Raw genomic sequence first — 19,298 nt, 5'->3', positions numbered from 1 at the left:
GTTGTCTATTGGATTTCTTTCTACTGTACCCTGATTATTACTTCCATCTACTTCTGAATGTGAGACTTTCCCTTTTTGCTTAACCTGGAGTGAAGGGGTAGAACTGTGGTATTATGGATGAGGTTTCTATGAGAAGGAGTCATTAGAGAACTCATATGAAAGCTAGAGGCCTTGGAGATGACTTTCCAAGGTTAATTCCAGTTGTTTTTTTTTTTAAGTTTATAAAAGTTTATTATACTTTTTTAAAATTACTCTTTAGTAATTTATTTTACTTCTGTGTCCTAAGGGTAATTTCTCAGGATTGTTTTCAAATTGCTTTTTTAGGGGAAATAGGTCATTTGCTATATTACAAGCAATCCCCAAATTTTATGGTCTTCCAGGAAAAGTTATTACCGTTTATGATACTAACAGTTCCTGAGACTTAGCTATGATCAGTATGTTCATGAGGTGGAGCAGTTCCTGTGTTGCAGCTTTTAACAACAGATGGCATTCATTAAATCACAAAGTATGTTAAAGGTCACAAAAGCAAAATAACTGTCTGAGGCTAAGGCCCACGTGGGACAGTCTAATACCCATGAGTACTCAACTTGCCTTGATGTCTGAGCTTTCCAGTGCAATGTGAATTTGAGCAGCCAGAAATCTATTAGTAGAAAGCAAGACAGATTAATATAGGTTAAAACAAATGATTTAAATATGTTTCTCCCAATAATTATCTCTTTCCCTGGAATCAACTTGTATGAAACCTTGTCAAAATGTACTCCACAAGTATGTACAATTAAGTATTTTTAAAATAAATGACAAACATTAAAAACAAGAGTGAATACTCAAGTAGATTTGTCATGGGATTTTTATAAGAAGACTGGTATCAGGTAATGTATCTTTAAAGACTTGGCTGCTCTGCCGACGTAGTAACCATTTTTTATTCCTTTACTTTCCTAATAGGCTTGCTTTCACTTAAGAAAAAAAAAAGGCACGGTGGCTCACGCCTGTAATCCCAGCACTTTGGGAGGCCAAGGTGAGTAGATCACCTGAGGTCAGGAGTTCGAGACAAGCCTGGCCAACGTGGAGAAAACCTGTCTCTACTAAAAGTACAAAAATTAGCCAGGCATGGTGGTGGGCACCTGTAATCCCAGCTACTCAGGACGTTGAGGCAGGAGAATTGCTTGAACCCAAGAGGTGGAAGTTGCAGTGAGCTGAGATCATGCCACTGCCCTCCAGCTTGGGCGGCAACAACAACAAAAAAAGATTCCCAGGCTTCACCCTCTACAGTCTATGGAAAGTCATGGGAATCTATTAAAAAAAAAACAGACACTATAAACCAAATTAAAAGATGGGAAATTTTTTCTATCACGTTTTAATATGTGATATCCAAACTCCCATTAAGAATTTTTATATCAGTAATAAGATAAAACTCAGAAGAAAAATGCGCAATTAACAAGAAGAGCTTCAACTCTTAAATAATCAGAAAAAAGCACATAATATTTACGTCAAAGTATCAAAAATGTAAAAGTTTTATAATAGGCGTTAGCAAGGCAGACAGATACAGGCACACATCTAACTATATGTAGGATTTAACTTGGAAGACAATTTGCATTTCAATCAATCAAAAACCATTTTTTTTTTTTGAGACATGATCTCCCTGTGTTGCCCAGACTGGCCTCAAGCTCCTGGGCTCAAGCAGTCCTACAGTCTGAGCCTCCAAAAGTACTGGCAAAACAGGCGTGATTGACCATGCCCAGCCTGTATATAAGGATATTCATTTGCAGCATTGTTTGCAACACAAAAATGTAAAACCAACCGAAGTGTTTAATATGCAAGTTGTTAATTTATGGTACATTCTTGCTGTGGAAAGCTATGCATCTGTTAGAGGTGGGTCTATATGTTCTGATACAGGCAGAACTCTAAGAGCTATTAAGTGAAGAAAAGAAGGCTGAAAATACATATGGCATAATTCCATATATGTTAAATTGTTCTATATTTTACATGTTATACACGTTTCCATTTGTATTTACGTAATAATAATGATCCCTGAGCTGTACTGTTGTATACATGCTACAAGAAAGACCCATTTAATCCCCACAGCCTATGATGAATTATCCACATTCTACAGGTGACAAAATAGAGGCACAAAGTTAAGTAATTTTCGTCAGGTGAGATTTAAACCCAGGCATTCTGACTCCTGTATAACCATTAAGATATGCAGAGAAAGAAAACTGGAAAGATACATATTGCTGAAGATACTTATTATAGGAAGAGGAGAGGGGAGGGTGAAGGAATTTGCAAGTTTTTCATAGATGTTTCCATATTGTTTGAATCTCTTACAAAATATGTTCATATTTTTAAAGAGAAAATTTGGGGCAAAATACTTATTTTTGTATTATGTAAACAAATTTTAAAATAATGTGTGGCTGGGTGCGCTGGCTCACACCTGTAATCCCAACACTTTGGGAGGCTGAGGCAAGAGGATTGCTTGAGCGCAGGAGTTCAAGACCAGCCTGGGTGACATGGCAAAACTCCATCTCTACTAAAAATACAAAAAATTAGCCAGTCGTGGTGGCGCACACCTATGGTCCCACTTACCCAGGATGCTGAGATGGGAGGATCACTTGAGCCCAGGAAGTCAAGGCTGCAGGAAGCTGTGATCGCACCACTGCACTCCCACCTGGGCAACAGAGTGAGACCCTGTCACCAAAAAAAAAAAAAAAAAAATTGGTAATCATTTTCTTCATACATTTTCCGGGTTCCTCTGCTTAAATTGTATAGGAAGTCTGAGGTTTTTGTGTTGGTCTTTACCTTTTTTTTAAGATGGAGTCTCATTCTGTTGCCCAGGCTGGAGTGCAGTGGCATGATCTTGGCTCCTGCAACCTCCGCCTCCTGGGTTCAAGTGATTCTCCTGCCTCAGCCTCCTGAGTAGCTGGGACTACAGGCGCATGCCACGATGCCTGGCTAATTTTTTGTATTTTTAGTAGAGATGGGGTTTCACCATGTTAGCCAGGACGGTCTCGATCTCCTGACCTCGTGATCCGCCCGCCTCGGCCTCCCAAAGTGCTGGAATTACAGGTGTGAGCCACCACGCCCGGCCCTGATCTTTACATTTTTAAATATTGCATTAGTGAACCGTGTACTGATTTTGTGATCATAGATAACCCAGTTAAATATTAAGTCTTAATTATCACTTAGTATTTTACAACCTCAGTTGTAGTTATAAAGTAAGGGTTCCACATACCTCCTAACAGTTCCTAGAAAATGGAGCTGTCTTGGCATGTAGTCTTTATTGCCCTGCTAAGTTTTTCATGCTGGGGGTCAGACTGGGAGTCTGATAGAAATTTCATTTCCACCGCTGGTCCTCTAACCAATGACTTGCTGCACAACCTGAGTGGTCTCCTGGGAGACCAGAGTTCTAACTTTGTAGCAGGGGACAAAGACATGTATGTTTGTCACCAGCCACTGCCCACTTTCCTGCCAGAATACTTCAGCAGTCTCCATGCCAGTCAGATCACCCATTATAAGGTATTTCTGTCATGGGCACAACTCCTCCCAGCAGGAAGCACCCAGAATCCAGACGAGAAAACAGTGCAGTGCTACCGGCGACTCCTCGAGGCCCTCAAGACTGCACGGCTTCAGCCCATGGTCATCCTGCACCACCAGACCCTCCCTGCCAGCACCCTCCGGAGAACCGAAGCCTTCGCTGACCTCTTCGCCGACTATGCCACATTCGCCTTCCACTCCTTTGGGGACCTAGTTGGGATCTGGTTCACCTTCAGTGACTTGGAGGAAGTGATCAAGGAGCTTCCCCACCAGGAATCAAGAGCGTCACAACTCCAGACCCTCAGTGATGCCCACAGAAAAGCCTATGAGATTTACCACGAAAACTATGCTTCTCAGGGTGAGTACACATTGACCTGATGGTGACCCCTCGGCAACCTTCATCACACACCTTCCCCATCCTCCTTAGAGCAGATTCGACATTTCTCCCAACTCACCTTCAGCAGTCCTCTTAGGTCTGTGCATAGGGAGAAATTAATATTGTAAATTGATTTCCCACTGGCGATAGGAAGGGGTAGCTAACATGGCAAAACACTCAGCATTTCCTTTGAAAAATATCTTTGAGGCCAGGTGCAGTGGCTCATGCCTATAATCCTAGCACTTTGGGAGGCCGAGGTGGGCGGATCACTTGAAGTCAGGAGTTCGAGACCAGCCTGGCCAATATGGCAAAACCCCGTCTTTACTAAAAATACAAAAATTAGCCAGGGATGGTAGCAGGCGCCTGTGATCCCAGCTACTCGGGAGGCTTAGGCAGGAGAATTGCTTGAACCCAGGAGGCAGATGTTGCAGTGAGCCGAAATCATGCCACTGTACTACAGCCTGTGCGACAGAACAAGACACAGTCTCAAAAAATATATATATATATATATATATTTATATACACACATGTATCTTTGAAATACCCCTTGCCCAGTCTTGAGTTGTGCAAGCACTGATTGTCTTTCTGTCTTCCTTTCCGTCTATGTCCTGCTACCCTGACTTGGAGGCAAAGTTTCGTGGTTTCCTGTCCTTCCCCCTCGGCTCCCCTATACTTACATGTCTTAGTTGGAGCTTACATTGCAGCTTGGGAGACAGACAAATACAAGATGAAACAATTATATATCACAGGATGAGGAGAGCACAACTGTAACTGTTCACATTCCTGCCTCCTAGGGGACTTCGAGTTCTGATCTGTAGGCCTAGGCTGAACCAGGACATTTGTGATTATAATCAATTCCCTAAGTGTATGTTAGGTACACCAATTTTGAGAATCAATTTTGGATTATATATGCTTTCTTGTTTTTATTATATACCATATACATACATATTTGTATATATAGTACCTGATATATATATATATACTTCTATGTTCTACTTTTTCATTTTAACATAGTTTATGACTATATTCTCATTTTATTAAAAACTTGAGCCAGGCGTGGTGGCTCATGCCTATAATCCCAGCACGTTAGGAGGCCAAGGCAGGGGGATTGCTTGAGGCCAGGAGTTGGAGACCAGCCTGGGCAACATAGAGAGCCACTATCTCTAAAATAATATAATAATTTACTCCAGTGCTGGAATAGTATTGCTTAAAACAAAAGAAAAACTTGAAAGCATAACTTTCAATGGTCTTTTAGGTTCCCATTGTATAAATGGAGCATAAAGTTTAAGGTATTTTCCTTATTTTTGTATGTTTATTCTAATTTTCACTAGTTACAAGTTATGTTGCAATGACATTCCTATCTATAAACTATTTCCCACCTTCTGATAAATTCTTTCTGACAGAATCTTAGAATTGAAACTACTAGGTGAAAAGATCTGCGTTCTTTAAGATTTTAAAGCATGGTACTAAATTATTTTCCAGAAAAGTTGTAATCATTTATACGAACAGTTATAAAATTACTCTCTGACCCCATTCTGTCAGTTTCAAATGCTATATTTTATTACTAATTTGACAGCTGAAAACAGCTTATTTTCATCTCTTGTTAATTTGCATGTATTTGATTATAGAGACGTTAAACATTTTTTTCTTCTTTTTTTTTTTTTTTTTTTTTGAGATGGAGTCTCACTCTTTTGTCCAGGCTGGAGTGCAGTGGTGTGATCTCGGCTCACTGCAACCTCTGCCTCCCGAGTTCAAGCAATTCTCCTGCCTCAGCCTTCCCAGTAGCTGGGATTACAGGCACGCACCACCACATCTGGCTAATTTTTGTATTTTTAGTAGAGACGGGGTTTCACCGTGTTGGCCAGGCTGGACTCAAACTTCTGATCTCAGGTGATCCGCCCGCCTCGGACTCCCAAAATGCTGGGATTACAGGCGTGAGCCACCACCCCCGGCCTTAAACAAAAAAATAAAATAAGGCCAGGCGTGGTGGCTCACGCTTGTAATCCCAGCACTTTGGGAGGCTGAGGCAGGCGGGTCACAAGGTCAGAAGATCGAGACCATCCTGGCTAACACGGTGAAACCCCATCTCTACTAAAAATACAAAAAATTAGCGAGGCGTGGTAGCACGTGTCTGTAGTCCCAGCTACTCAGGAGGCTGAGGCAGGAGAATCGCTTGAACCTGGGAGGCGGAGGTTGCAGTGAGCCGAGACTGCGCCATTGCACTCCAGCCTGGGCGACAGAGCGAGACTCTGTCTCAAAAATAAATGAAAAATAAACTAGGACATCATAGCCGCCTTATTCACAGTAGCCAAAAGGTGGAAGCAACCCAGATATCCACTGATGGATGAATGGATAAATGAGACGTGGCATAGACATAAAATGGAATATTACTCCACATTTATTAAAAAGGGAAGAAATCATCACATGCTACAACATGGATGAACCTTGAGGACATTATGCTATGTGAAATAAGCCAGACACAAAAAGACAAATGCTGTATGATTCCATGTATAGGAGGAAACTAGAGCAGTCGAATTCATGGAGGGAGGAAGGAGAATGGCAGAGGCCAGGGGCTGGGGTAGGGGAGAAATGGAGAGCTCTTTAATGGGAGTAGAATTTCTGTTCAGAAAAATGAAAAAGTTCTGGAGATTGGTTGCACAACAATGTGAATATACTTAATAATACTGAACTGTGCACTTAAAAATAGTTAAGATGGCCGGGCGCGGTGGCTCACGCCTGTAATCCCAGCACTTTGGGAGGCCAAGGCGGGCAGATCACGAGGTCAGGAGATCGAGACCATCCTGGCTAACCCGGTGCAACTCCATCTCTACCAAAAATGCAAAAAATTAGCTGGGCGTGGTGGCGGGCCCCTGTAGTCCCAGCTACTCGGGAGGCTGAGGCAGGAGAATGGCGTGAACCCGGGAGGCAGAGCTTGCAGTGAGCTGAGATTGCACCACTGTTCTCCAGCCTGGGCGACAGAGCGAGACTCCGTCTCAAAAATAAAAAAAAATTAAAAAAATTTTTTAAAAATAGTTAAGATGGTACTTTTTCTGTTATGTGTATTTTACTATGATTTTTTTTTAAAGACAGGGTAAGGGAAGAAAGTGTGAGAGTGGCTGGGGGTATTTTAGACAGAGTTGCCAGGAAGGCTGTTCCTGGGCCACCATTTGAGCAGTCAGGAATGCAGGGAGACAGCAGGCTCCAGAAAGAGGAAAGGGGCCCAGTCTGAGGGAGAGCGGAGCTCTGGACATGGAGACGGTTTCCTGAACCCAGGAGCGCCACGAAGAAGAACCACTGCGCTCATTGCAGAGCCTGTCTTGGGGCGAGTCAGCAAATAAACTCAGAGACGTGTGTTGGCTCCAATCCTACTGAAGAAGCTCTGAGTAAAATAAACTTTGAAAGAATGAGACCAGGTGCAGTGGCTCACATCTGTAACCCCAGCGCTTTGGGAGGCCGAGGTGGGCAGCTTGTTTGAGCTCAGGAGTTCGAGATCAGCCTGGCCAACATGGCGAAAACCCATCTCCACCAAAAAAAAAAAAAAAAAAAAATCACAAAAATTAGCCAGGGGTGGTGGTGTGCATGTGTAATCCCAGCTACAAGGGAGGATGAGGTGAGAGAATCGCTGGAACCCGGGCGGCAGAAGCTGCAGTGAGCCAAGATCACACCACTGCACTCCAGCCTAGGTGACAGAGCCAGACCCTGAGAAAAAAAAAAAAAAAGGAAAGAAAGAAAAAGAAAGGAAGAGAGAGAGAGAAAGGAAAGAAAGAAAGGGGAAAGAAAAGAAAAGAAAAAATGAAAGACTACAGAAGAAGCAGGATTGAAAAATAATAATAAAAAGAAGGAAAGACAGTATAATCTCAAATAAAGAAAAATCTTATTTTGAGGGTGGATGCCACAAAATTCTTTAAATTATAAAACTATATGTACATGTTTATTTAAATGTTTTCCATACTTTATTTTTACTTTCCATCAGGTGACTAAAGACTCTCTTTTTAAACTCATATCTTTCTTCTTTTCTTCTGCTTATTTTCTACCCTTCATTTTGTGTTTCCCCAAATATCTGTCCCCAATATCATGCAAGACACAGAAAAAGTTCTCTTTTTCAGTCTCCTTACTATTTTAAAAAGTGGTTTTTCTTCCCTCTCTCTCCCTCATTCTCACTTCCCTTCTAAGTCCAATCCTATAGATGTATTGCTCTTTTAAAAATGTATTATTTAATATACATCAAAAATGTTATATAACTTAACTTGGTTAAAAGTAAAAAAAAAAAAAAAAACTATAAGAAATGCCAATGAACCAACTACTTAATCCAACAATTAAAATAGAACAGAATACCGCTTCACACCTACGAGAAGGGCTATAATTAAAAAGACAGACAATAACAGTGCTGGTGACACTGTGGAGTGAATGGAACCTGTGTACACTGCTGGGGCCATGAACAACGGTGCACCCACTTTGGAAAACAGCCCAGTGTTTCCTCAAACTTTAGAGTTAACATATGGCTTAACAATTCCTCTTCTAGGTATAGATCCAAGTGAAATGAACAAATGTCCAAACAAAAATGTGTACGCAAACATTCATAGCAGTGTTATTCATAAAAACCAAAAGTGGAAACACCTAATGACCATCAGCTGATGCATAAAATGTGATATTAATATATCCATACAATCGAATATTATTTAGCAATAAAAAGAAAGAAGTTCTTTTATTTATTTAATTTTTTTTTTTTTAGACAGAGTCTCGCTCTGTCATCCAAGCTGCAGTGCAGAGGCACGATCATGGCTCACTGCAACCTCCACTTCCTGAGTTCAATTAATTCTCCTACCTCAGCCTCCCAAGTAGCTGGCACCACAGGCATGCGCTACCCCGCCTGGCTAATTTTTTTGTATTTTTAGTAGAGACAGAGTTTCACCATGTTGGCCAGGCTGGTCTCGAACTCCTGACCTCAAGTGATCCTCCCATCTCCTCCCAAAGGAGGAGTGATCCTCCTCCCAAAGTGCTGGGATTACAGGTGTGAGCCACTGTGCTTGGCCAGAAAGAAGTTCTGATATATGATACAACACAGATGAACCTTGAAAACATGCTAGTGAAAGCGGCCAGTCACAACCACTTATTTACATTTACAATTTACATTTACAACAAATGTCCCGAATAGGCAAATGTATAGAGACGCTGAAGTAGATTAGCGGTTTAATCTGCAGAAGCGATGATGGTCTGAAGTCTGGAAATCTGTGGAATGTGAAACGGATCCATGGGGCACAACCATTAAATAACTGGGAAACGTTATCTTGTCAGAATGAGAACTAAATATCTCCGAGTGATATTCCATGCTAGAAGGATTTCAAAGATTCATTATGCTTATCAAAATAAGCACTATTGTAGTTGGTAATGGTTGTTTGTGGTGGTTTCATTGGTGGAGTATATATCTTCCTTCTGTAGAGAATTTGTGTGAAAGTGAAGACAGCCATATGGTCCTGTTGTTAAAATCTGAAACTCCGGTTTTATTCAATTTTTGTTTCGTGTTTCCAAATCACAGGTCTGAGCACTTTCTATCCACCCAGTCCTAAGCTTGATACTTGGAGGGATTAAATAAATGTTTAAGTTTTGCTCCTCAAGGAACATCCAATATGGGTTGAAAATTTATATCCATCGCTAGCAACACAGAACGGCTGAGCCATCCCAGCTCCACACAGTGTTTCTCAAATTATGGTCTGAGGACCACTGTATCAGAATCCCCCGAAAAGTGTGTTAAAATGCATGCGCCTGGGCCCACTCTACTCTGCTGACTCTGAATCTCTGAGGGCAGGGCCTGAAATCGGCATTTTTTTTTTCTTTTTGAGACGGAGTCTCACTCTGTCGCCCAGGCTGGAGTGCAGTGGTGCAGTCTAGGCTCACTGCAACCTCTGTCTCCCGAGTTCAAGCAATTCTCCTGCCTCAGCCTCCCAAGTAGCTGGGATCACAGGTGCACTCCACCACACTTAATTTTTGTATTTTTAGTAGAGACAGGGTTTCACTATGTCACCCAGGCTGGTCTCGAACTCCTAATCTCAAGTGATCCACCCACCTCGGCCTCCCAAAGTGCTGGGATTACAGGCGTGAGCCACCGTGCCCGGCCTGAAATTGGCATTTTAACAATCTCAGTAGGTGATGGTGATGCACACAACAGTTTCAGAACCGCTGTTACATCATCCAATGTCAAAGCAAGTGGGTACAAGCCACACATGCTTATATTTCCTTGTTTCTCCCCTCAGTGCCCAGTAGGGGCTGTATTGATGTTTTCCCATAAATAAGAATCAGGGAACAGCAGTTTCCTGAGAGCACCCTGACTTTAAAAAGAAGTTTAGGAATGGGTGCAGTGGCTCATACCTGTAATCCCAGCACTTTGGGAGGCCGAGGCGGGAGAAGTGCTTGAGCCTGGGAGTTTGAGATCAGCCTGGAAAATATAATGACACCATATCTCTAAAAAAATTTAAAAACTAGCCAGGCATGGAAGCACATGCCTATAGTCCCAGCTACTCAGGAGGCTGAGGCAGAAGGATTTTGAGCCTGAGAGGCAGAGACTGCAATGAGCCAAGATTGCGCCACTGCACTCCAGCCTGGGCGACAGCAAGACCCTGTTTCAAAAAAAAAAAAGGCCGGTCGCAGTGGCTCATGCCTGTAAACCCAGCACTTTGCGAGGCCGAGGCAGGCGGATCACGAGGTCAGGAGATCGAGACTATTCTGGCTAACACGGTGAAACCCCATCTCTACTAAAAATACAAAAAATTAGCCGGGCGTGGTGGTGGGCACCTGTAGTCCCAGCTACTCAGGAGGCTGAGGCAGGAGAATGGCATTAACCCAGGAGGCGGAGCTTTCAGTGAGCCGAGATGGCACGACTGCACTCCAGCCTGGGCGACGGAGCGAGACTCCGTCTCAAAAAAAGTAAAAAAAAGAAGTTTAGGAAGGAGTTCTCTCCTTGCCAACTTTCCAACTGCTCTGCATTTCATAGTCCTGATTTTCACAAAACACTCTCTAAAGGAACATTATTTTTTTAAGCCACCTTGTCTTCTAAAATCTTTCAGCTAGAGTAAAGTCATTTGGATGATTTCTTCAGGTCCATAGGAAATGAATCCCCCAGTGGTTTCCACAGTCAGAGCCTCCTGCCCTCGCTCACCTGCTGTTCGTGTCTCTGGTTGGTTTCAGGCGGAAAACTCTCTGTTGTCCTGCGAGCTGAAGATATCCCGGAGCTCCTGCTAGAACCACCCATATCTGCGCTTGCCCAGGTGACAGCAGCCCAAAAATATACCTGTAACATCTGAGGAGAGTTTGATTTTAATTTTTTAAAAACAAGAGAAGTTTTGGTCTATTGGTTTGACATTTCTGTAAATGCCTCAGAATGAGTGGTGTATGTTCTCCAGGTTCATAATTACCTTAAAAACAAAATCTTGAAGCTGCAGCTCCTGCTTGGTCAAGTGTCAGCTTCCCTGCAGGAAGAAGCCACTTGCCTCTGCTGGCTCTGATTTTTGAGTCCAAAATAGCTTATAGGATAAGAGATGAGATTATGGCAAAACAGGTACTAGGGTAAAGGGGTTTTTAAAAAATGTGCACCTGGCCAAACACGGCGGCTCACGTCTGTAATCCCAGCACTTTGGGAGGCGGAGATGGGAGGGTTGTTTGAGCCAGGAGTTTGAGACCAGCCTGGGCAACATGGCAAAACTCCTTCTTTGCTAAAAATACAAAAATTAGCAAGGCATGGTGATGCATGCCTGTAGTTCCAGCTGCTCGGGAGGATGAGGTGGGAGGATTGCTTGAGCCCTGGAGGTCAAGGCTGCAGTGAACTGTGATCATGTCACTGCACTCCAGCCTGGGTGACACAGCAAGACCCTGTCTTGAAAAAAAAAAAATTAAAAATGTATGTATATCCTCTATCACTTTTTATTTTTTATTTTTATTTATTTATTTTTTTACAGACAGGGTCTTGTGGCCTTGCTCTGTCACCCAGGCCAGAGTGCAGTGGCATGATCACAGCTCACTGCAGCCTCTACTTCCAACTCCTGGCCCTGAGCAATCCTCCCACCTCAGCCTCCCAAAGTGTCAGGATTACAGGCATGAGCCACCACACCCAGCCAACTATCACTTTTTAACTATAATTTATATTTTTTATTTTTTTTATTTTTTTGAGATGGAGTTTCATTCTTGTTGCCCAGGCTGGAGTGCAGTGGCACGATCTCGGCTCACTGCAACCTCTACACCCTGGATTCAAGCGATTCTCCTGCCTCAGCCTCCCAAGTAGGTGGGATTACAGGTGTGCACCACCACGCCCGGCTAATTTTGTATTTTTAGTAGAGATGGGGTTTCACCATGTTGGTCAGGCTTGTCTCAAACTCCTGACCTCAGGTAATCCACCTGCCTCGGCCTCCCAAAGTGCTGGAATTACAGGCTTGAGCCACCACGCCAGCCTTTAACTATAATTTTTAAAAGAAAAATTAAAATAATCTGGGAAGTGAACAGCTTTGGGCCCCCTTGGGCAGCTGGGCAGTCTGGAAGCCATGGGAACCACCGCTGGTCTCCGTAGTTCTGCAGCATTGCCCTGGTGCTGTAGAGATGTTGTGCTGCTCATTGGCGTCTGTGCGTTGATGGGGGCCCCAGGAGTCAGGGTGTGGTCTTCAGATTTTCCAGTTCAAACACGATGGAACCAAGACTGATAAGGTTCTGGAGGGACAACTCCCAGGCTGATTGCACGGCCAGAATGGCACCTAAATTAGTTTGCAGAGGGCGATAACTGCTATCAGTTATGAACGCAGGAGACCAAAGTGCTGATCAGAAAAATGCTTGTCGAGAAATAGCCTTTGTACTGGTCTCTCTGCCCCAGTCCATGCTGTGCAATGCTTCTGGGTCATCTCCCAAAAGCACAGTTCTGACCAGTTACCTGCTGGGAAGCCACACTTCTGAGTGGGATGAATCCCACAGGACCCTCCAGTGCATGAACGTGTGGGCGTCTCTCTCTGTCTCTCTCTGGCCTCACCTCCTATTTTGTCCACGTGAGTGCTATGCTTGCTTCCTACCCTCCTGCATCCCCTACTGGACGTCCTTCCTGTCTTCCTGCCTTCCTCAAATCTCCTTCCAGCAAAATTTTCTCCATTGTTAATGTACACGTAACTGTGCTCTCCAGCTGAGGCCTCGCTCAGTAACACTCCCTCACTCACCCTGGTGCACTCTGTCCCCACCCGGACCCTTAGCCATTGATTTAGACCAGTGGTTCCCAAGCTTGAGTGGGCATCAGAACCACCTAGAGAGCTAGGAGAGAGCACGGAGACCAAGACTTAATGTGGTGGGACCCACCTGGGCCTGCACAGGCATCCGAAGTCCCCAGGTGAGTCTAATCCCCAGCAAGGCATGAGAACCACTGATGTGGGCTTCTTACAGCACTTCTAAATTTCTGTCTTCTCCTCGTGTGATTGGTGCATTTGCTAACCCTCCCTATTAAAGGTGTAAACCTCTGTGGATATTATTTATCTCTAAATGTGAATCCCTACCCACCATCCCCACACAGTGTGACTTTCAGAGGTAGGAACTCAGTGACGATGTGTTGTGCAGAACTGACAGACATAAGGAAGAGCTGCGAGAGTGGGCAGGGAATGCTGGAGTGATACCTGCCAGTGTGGTCTTTAGTGAACACTGATGACAACTTGACTGAGAAAGAAACAGGGAGCCAGTAGTGAACCACTTATTAACCCATTTATGCCTGAGGCTGCAATTTTTTGAACTTTTGCAATCAGACCTTAGCGAAGACCTTGAGCAGTAGGATATAAGTAACTTCCACAGGCTTAGCATTCCCATAATGGAACACTAGGCATTCACAGAGCACTTGGTTCTGACCAGGTGACAGTAACCATTAGTCCTTGTCTTGAAGAAGCGGATGATCAGTGAGAGGGATAAGACAGGTAATTATCTAATCAGGCCAAGGGTAGACAGGTACGGCCAGCCAGGCTCGTGGAGGGGAGCACAGCACTGGGGGTGTTGGCATGGTCCTGTGTAGACTCTGTGAATCTGAAGTTCTTTGAGCACATGCAGGCCAGAGACAGGGCAGAGGGGACATCCTCATCAGAAGTGTGGATGGGGGTGTCGATGACCAGGACCATGAGGGTTGTGCTCTGCTAAAGAGGAAGTCCCCAACGCGTACTCCACAGGCCCTAGCTCTTGGCCTGGCTAGGGATAACTGGGGGTGGACTTCAAACGGTGGCCTGAAATTTAAACCAAAGCCAAACACCCGGTAGGATTCACAGGGATGACTGTGGAGCCATGCGTGGCTGAAGGCTCCACCACCCCCATCCTGGCCAAATGTGAGGGTCTATGGAGGAAGCACCAGGGGCAGCACTGGCCTCTAACTGCCTCCCATTTCTGGCATACACACTCCTTCACGCATTCATTTAGCCATCAACACTGCATGCTTTCTGTGTGCTGAGCACAGAGGCGCATGGATGAGCACATAGGTGATGCATTCCCAACAACATACAGGCACAGGCACCCCCCGCCCACTACACACACACACACACACACACACACACACTTTCTCATTCCATCTCTGTCTTTTCCTTTGGAAAATCCTGCTTTGGAATATTTGGTTTAGTGATAAGGGGAGAAACAAAAAAGCGTACTTCTGAGAGGCTCTTAGTCTTGACAGTGCTTAGGTTCTAATGACCCTATTTAACTATTTTCAGGACGCGGTCGATTTCCTCTCTCTTGATTTGTCTTATGAATGCCAAAATGAGGCAAGTCTGCGGCAGAAGCTGAGTAAATTGCAGGTAATTTGAGCCCTTTTCCACATTAATGATGAATGCAGCGAAGGTTTCAGAGAGCAGATTAGACATTTAATGCTTTGGCTACTGCATAAACTGAACTTCCATCAACAGCAGAGACCGGCTGAGTTGTGTCTGGGGAGATTTCCATTGCAAGCATCCCTAGAGAACATCGGATGTTAGGCAGTCTTTCCTAGAAGGGATACGAGGGTTAGCTTGTTAAGGTGAATATTTACATAGATCCTCTGCTTGCTTGTGTAGAAATCTGCCGAGAATTGAGATTCTGGGGTTCATTCTGAGTTTTAAAATGGCAACTCATCAATGGGGGTGATGGTTGCATAACGATAAGCGTCTACTTAACACCACTGAACTATACATTTAATGGTTATGATGGTAATTTTTTTTTTGAGACGGAGTCTTCCTCGGTTGCCCAGGCTGGGGTGCAGTGGCGCGATCTTGGCTCACTGCAGCCTCCACCTCCCAGGTTCAAGCAATTCTCCTGCCTCAGCCTCTCCAGTAGCTGAGATGACAGGAACACACAAACACGCCTGGCTAATTTTTGTATTTTTGGTAGAGGCAAGGTTTCACCATGTTGGTCACGTTGGTCTCAAACTCCTGACCTAAAGTGATCCGCCCACCTTGGCCTCCCAAAGTGTTGGGATTACAGGCGTGAGCCACCACACCTGGCCTGTAAATTTCTTCTTTATGTCTATTTTACCACATTTTTAAAAAAAACAAACATTTCACACCCAGGTCTACTAAATCAGATCCCAGCTGTCTGGACCTTCCAGTAAGCTCAGTACTCCCTCCTGTACCCAGTACTGCTTTTCTCAAGTCTAATGATGCGGGCTCATTAGAGAAAGTGCGTTAGGAGCCTCCTATCCAACTACCAGGTTTCTCTCTTAGGCTTGGTCACTGCTGTGTGACTTACTTGCTTCATTCCCCGGAGTCCCAACTATTCCCCTGTGACAAGGTCTATCTGATGGTGCCCACGTTTTCTCCTGCACCTTCCGAGTGCTGGCAGTATTCCTATAACCCTGGAGAGCTGCCTTCCTGTGGGCCTTTCCAAGGATGTCTGGCCACTGGTATGCACCCACATTGGACCTCCTGCCTCTTCAGGTTTGGGCACAAAACCACTCCCCGCTGCTTTCAGCCTGTGCCTCCCATGAGGGAGGCAGAGCAGCCCCCTACACTCACCTGTGATTTTGAATCCCACCATCTCCGTCACCAAGGAGGATGGTTTACCTGAGGAATTATCCCTTTAAAGGCCAAGTCTGGCCAGGCACAGTGGCTCATGCCTGTAATCCCAGCACTTTGGGAGGCCGAGGCGGGTGGATCATGAGATCAAGAGATTAAGACCATCCTGGCCAACATGGTAAAAACCCATCTCTACTAAAAATATAAAAATTAGATGGGTGTGGTGGCACGCACCTGTAGTCCCAGCTACTTGGGAGGTGGAGGCAGGAGAATCACTTGAACCTGGGAGGCGGAGGTTGCAGCGAGCCAAGATTTCGCCACTGCACTCCAGCCTGGTGACAGAGCGAGACTCCATCTCAAAAATAAAAATAAAAATAAAAGGCCAAGCTCAGGAATGTCAAACTGAGCTTCAGCTACATGGACCCTCCATTTTACCTGAGGCAGAGTGCTTGAAATGGACAAATTAGCACCAGTCCTATCCCAATGTCTGTGTGTTTCTAGCTGTCTATATAGTAGACACTGCTGCTTTTGTTATCTACAAATAATAAGATGATCTAATTTAGGGGTCCCCAGCCCCCAGGCGGAGCACCAGTACTGGTCCATGGCCTGTTAGGAACCTGGCTGCACAGCAGGAGGTGAGTGGCAGGCGAGCAAGCATTACCACCTGAGTTCCACCTCCTGTCAGATCAGCGACCATATTAGATAGGAGCACAAACCCTATTGTGAACTGCGCATGCGAGGGATCCAGGTTGCGTGCTCCTTATGAGAATCTAATCCCTGATAATCTGAGGTGGAACAATTTCATCCCCAAATCATCCCCATCATCCCCCCTACCTCCCCCAAGTCTGTGGAAAAATTGTCTTCCACGAAACCGGTCCCTGGTGCCAAGAATGTTGGGAACCACTGATCTAATCAAAGGTGACAGATGCAGCCACAAAGACATCTGAGTAACAGCTATTTTAGTGCTTGCTTATCCCAGACACCTGGGAGGCACTTCATTCTCACATCATCTCAACCTCTCAAAACACACCCTAAGGTTTAAACAATTTAACCAAGGTGGTGAGCTCCAGGGTTGGGATATGAACTAGGGCTTTCTCATTCTAAGACACCACACTGTCTTTTCAAAAGAAAAATAAGTCTCACATCTGTAATCCCAGCACTTTGGGAGGTTGAGGCAGGCGGATCACTTGAGGCCAGGAGTTCAAGACCAGCCTGCCCAACATGGCGAAACCCCATCTCTACTAAAAATACAAAAATTAACCAAGTATAGTGGCATGAACCTGTAATCCCAGCTCCTTGGGAGGCTGAGGCACAACAATCGCTTGAACCCGGGAGGTGGAGGTTGCAGTGAGCCGAGATGGCGCCACTGCACTCCAGCCCAGGGGACAGAGAGAGACTTGTCTCAAAAAAAAATAAAGAAAAAGAAAAAGAAGTCCAAGGGTTTGGAACATGATAATGAGGGTGGTATATTTTAAATCACATATGATCAGTTTCAGTTGTTTTTGGGAATGCCTCACCTGAACCTAAACTTGCTTGCTGCCCAGGGCCTGTGCTTGCGGGCTGGCTGACAAGGTTTCTGGGCCTTACGTAACACTCTAGTGTCTTCGAGGTCTGCTTGTGCCTGTGATGACTAAAGCTGCCTTTTGTCCTCCTCATGGAATTAAACCAGAGCTTGTTGCTAGCCTAATGGGTTCAGACAAAGCTGCCATTTTAAAACCATCTCTGTTGTGCGGAGGCGGCGTGCCTCTGACAGGCAGCAGAGGCACTGCATGGCTGGTACTTGAGGATGTGATTTTCAGTCTCTTCCCTTTTTCCATCACAACATTTTTTTTTTTTAAGATGGAGTCTCGCTCTGTCACCCAGGCTGGAGTGCCCCGTGGCATGATCTCGGCTCACTGCAACCTGCACCTCTGGGGTTCAAGCGATTCTCCTGCCTCAGCCTCCCAAGTAGCTGGGACTACAGGTGCCCGCCACCATGCCTGGCTTTTTTTTTTTTTTTTTTTTTTTTTTTTTTGTATTTGTAGCAGAGACGGTGTTTCACCATGTTGGCTAGGCTGGTCTCGAACTCCTGGCCTCAAGTGATCCACCACCCCCCTCGACCTCCTAAAGTGCTGAGATTACAGGCATGAGCCACTGCACCTGGCTACCACATTTTCAAGACACTTCTACCAGTGTCTGGGTAAAGCACTGAAACTTCAGTCTGTAGCTGGCCAGCCAAATAGTAAAACTCTCCCTAGACAAACTTAGCAGCCGTTTATAAATGTTCTGCAATGGTTATCTATTCCTTTTACTTCCTTGGGTAGGGTTGGCCCCTCAGAGGCAGCCTCAAAGATTCGGAAATGACAGCTGACAACCCCTGAGCTGGAGAGCACACTGTTCCTTCCTGGGATTGTGGTCTCATGCCTGGTAGCATTTCCCATGCACAGTTACCACACCCAGGACAGGGAGAACAGCTGAGCCTGCCCTGAGAACAGGGGCTGAGTTGTGTCCACAGGAGCCTGAATCGCGCTGCCCACCTTCCCAGTGTCCCCTCCCTCCCTGTCCTGGAACCCCACCCTCCCCTTGAAGGGGCCTCTTCCTGTGGGCTGCAAGGGAAGAGGGCGAAAGCAGGGCAGGGAGGAGCAGGCACCTGCTCCCATTCCCACCCTCTCCCCGGAGCACCTGCACAGCCCTCTCTGAGCCTCAGGGGCCCTCAGCGGCCACTCCCCAACAGCACACAGCTGTCTGAGGGCCTGAGAACAGCCTCAAGCCCAGAAATGAAGAGCTGCGGCACACCCCAGGGTTCTCGGTTCTGCAGGAGGCACACGAGGAGGTCCCCCATCCACTTATCAGAAAAAGCTGTGCTCCCAGGGAGTTCTCCGCTTGGCAGAAGACAGGCTGGGGGCCTCCGAGGCTCCTCTAGCTCTCCAGCCCTGGGACATCACCGGCTGCCTCATGGCATATCCGTCTTTCAGGAAGGAGAAAACCCTTGCTTCCCTAAGCACGTCACCCTGGGTCGTTTGTCCCCACTGCATTGACCCAGCACAGGGAGGGATGAGGACTGTGTGGAGTCACAGCTCCACTAACTGCGCAGTCATGGGCAACCCGCTCGGCCTCTCGAGCTTCTGACTCCCCATCTGTAAAGAAAGTCACAGGTGGCTATGAGAAAGTAAAGACTATGCCTGGCTCCTTTTAAAGTGGTTACTATTGGTATCTTTTGGTAGCTTTTAGTTGCTCAGAGGAGGAAAAAGTTACTGTGAGTAAAATGACCAAACTCCAAGCCCCGCAAAAAAGGTAATTTAAAGTGAAGTCAAACAGCATGTCAGCCCTGAGACGTTTTCCTTGATACTGAAATGGCTAGAAATAAGAAGAGGAAATTACATTTGCTTCCATTTTAATGATAACAGCTAATATAACTTTTCTTTTTTTTTTTTTTTTTT

General features: G+C 45.3%; 1 protein-coding gene across 1 annotated transcript in view; it reads left to right on the top strand.

The window, feature by feature from the left end:
• Positions 1–3,163: 3,163 nt before the first annotated feature.
• LCT (lactase) overlaps positions 3,164–19,298 on the top strand; it is a 55,654-nt gene continuing 39,519 nt past the window's right edge. Inside the window, exons 1-3 of the mRNA XM_016949753.4 lie at positions 3,164–3,886; positions 11,087–11,166; positions 14,605–14,688. Of these exons, the coding sequence (XP_016805242.3) occupies positions 3,247–3,886; positions 11,087–11,166; positions 14,605–14,688 (804 nt within the window). The 5' untranslated portion in view covers positions 3,164–3,246. The remainder of the gene's footprint in view (positions 3,887–11,086; positions 11,167–14,604; positions 14,689–19,298) is intronic.

Source organism: Pan troglodytes, chromosome 13, assembly GCF_028858775.2.
Source record: "Pan troglodytes isolate AG18354 chromosome 13, NHGRI_mPanTro3-v2.0_pri, whole genome shotgun sequence".
Taxonomy (NCBI): Eukaryota; Metazoa; Chordata; class Mammalia; order Primates; family Hominidae; genus Pan; species Pan troglodytes.
This window is presented reverse-complemented; position numbering and strand designations above follow the sequence as displayed.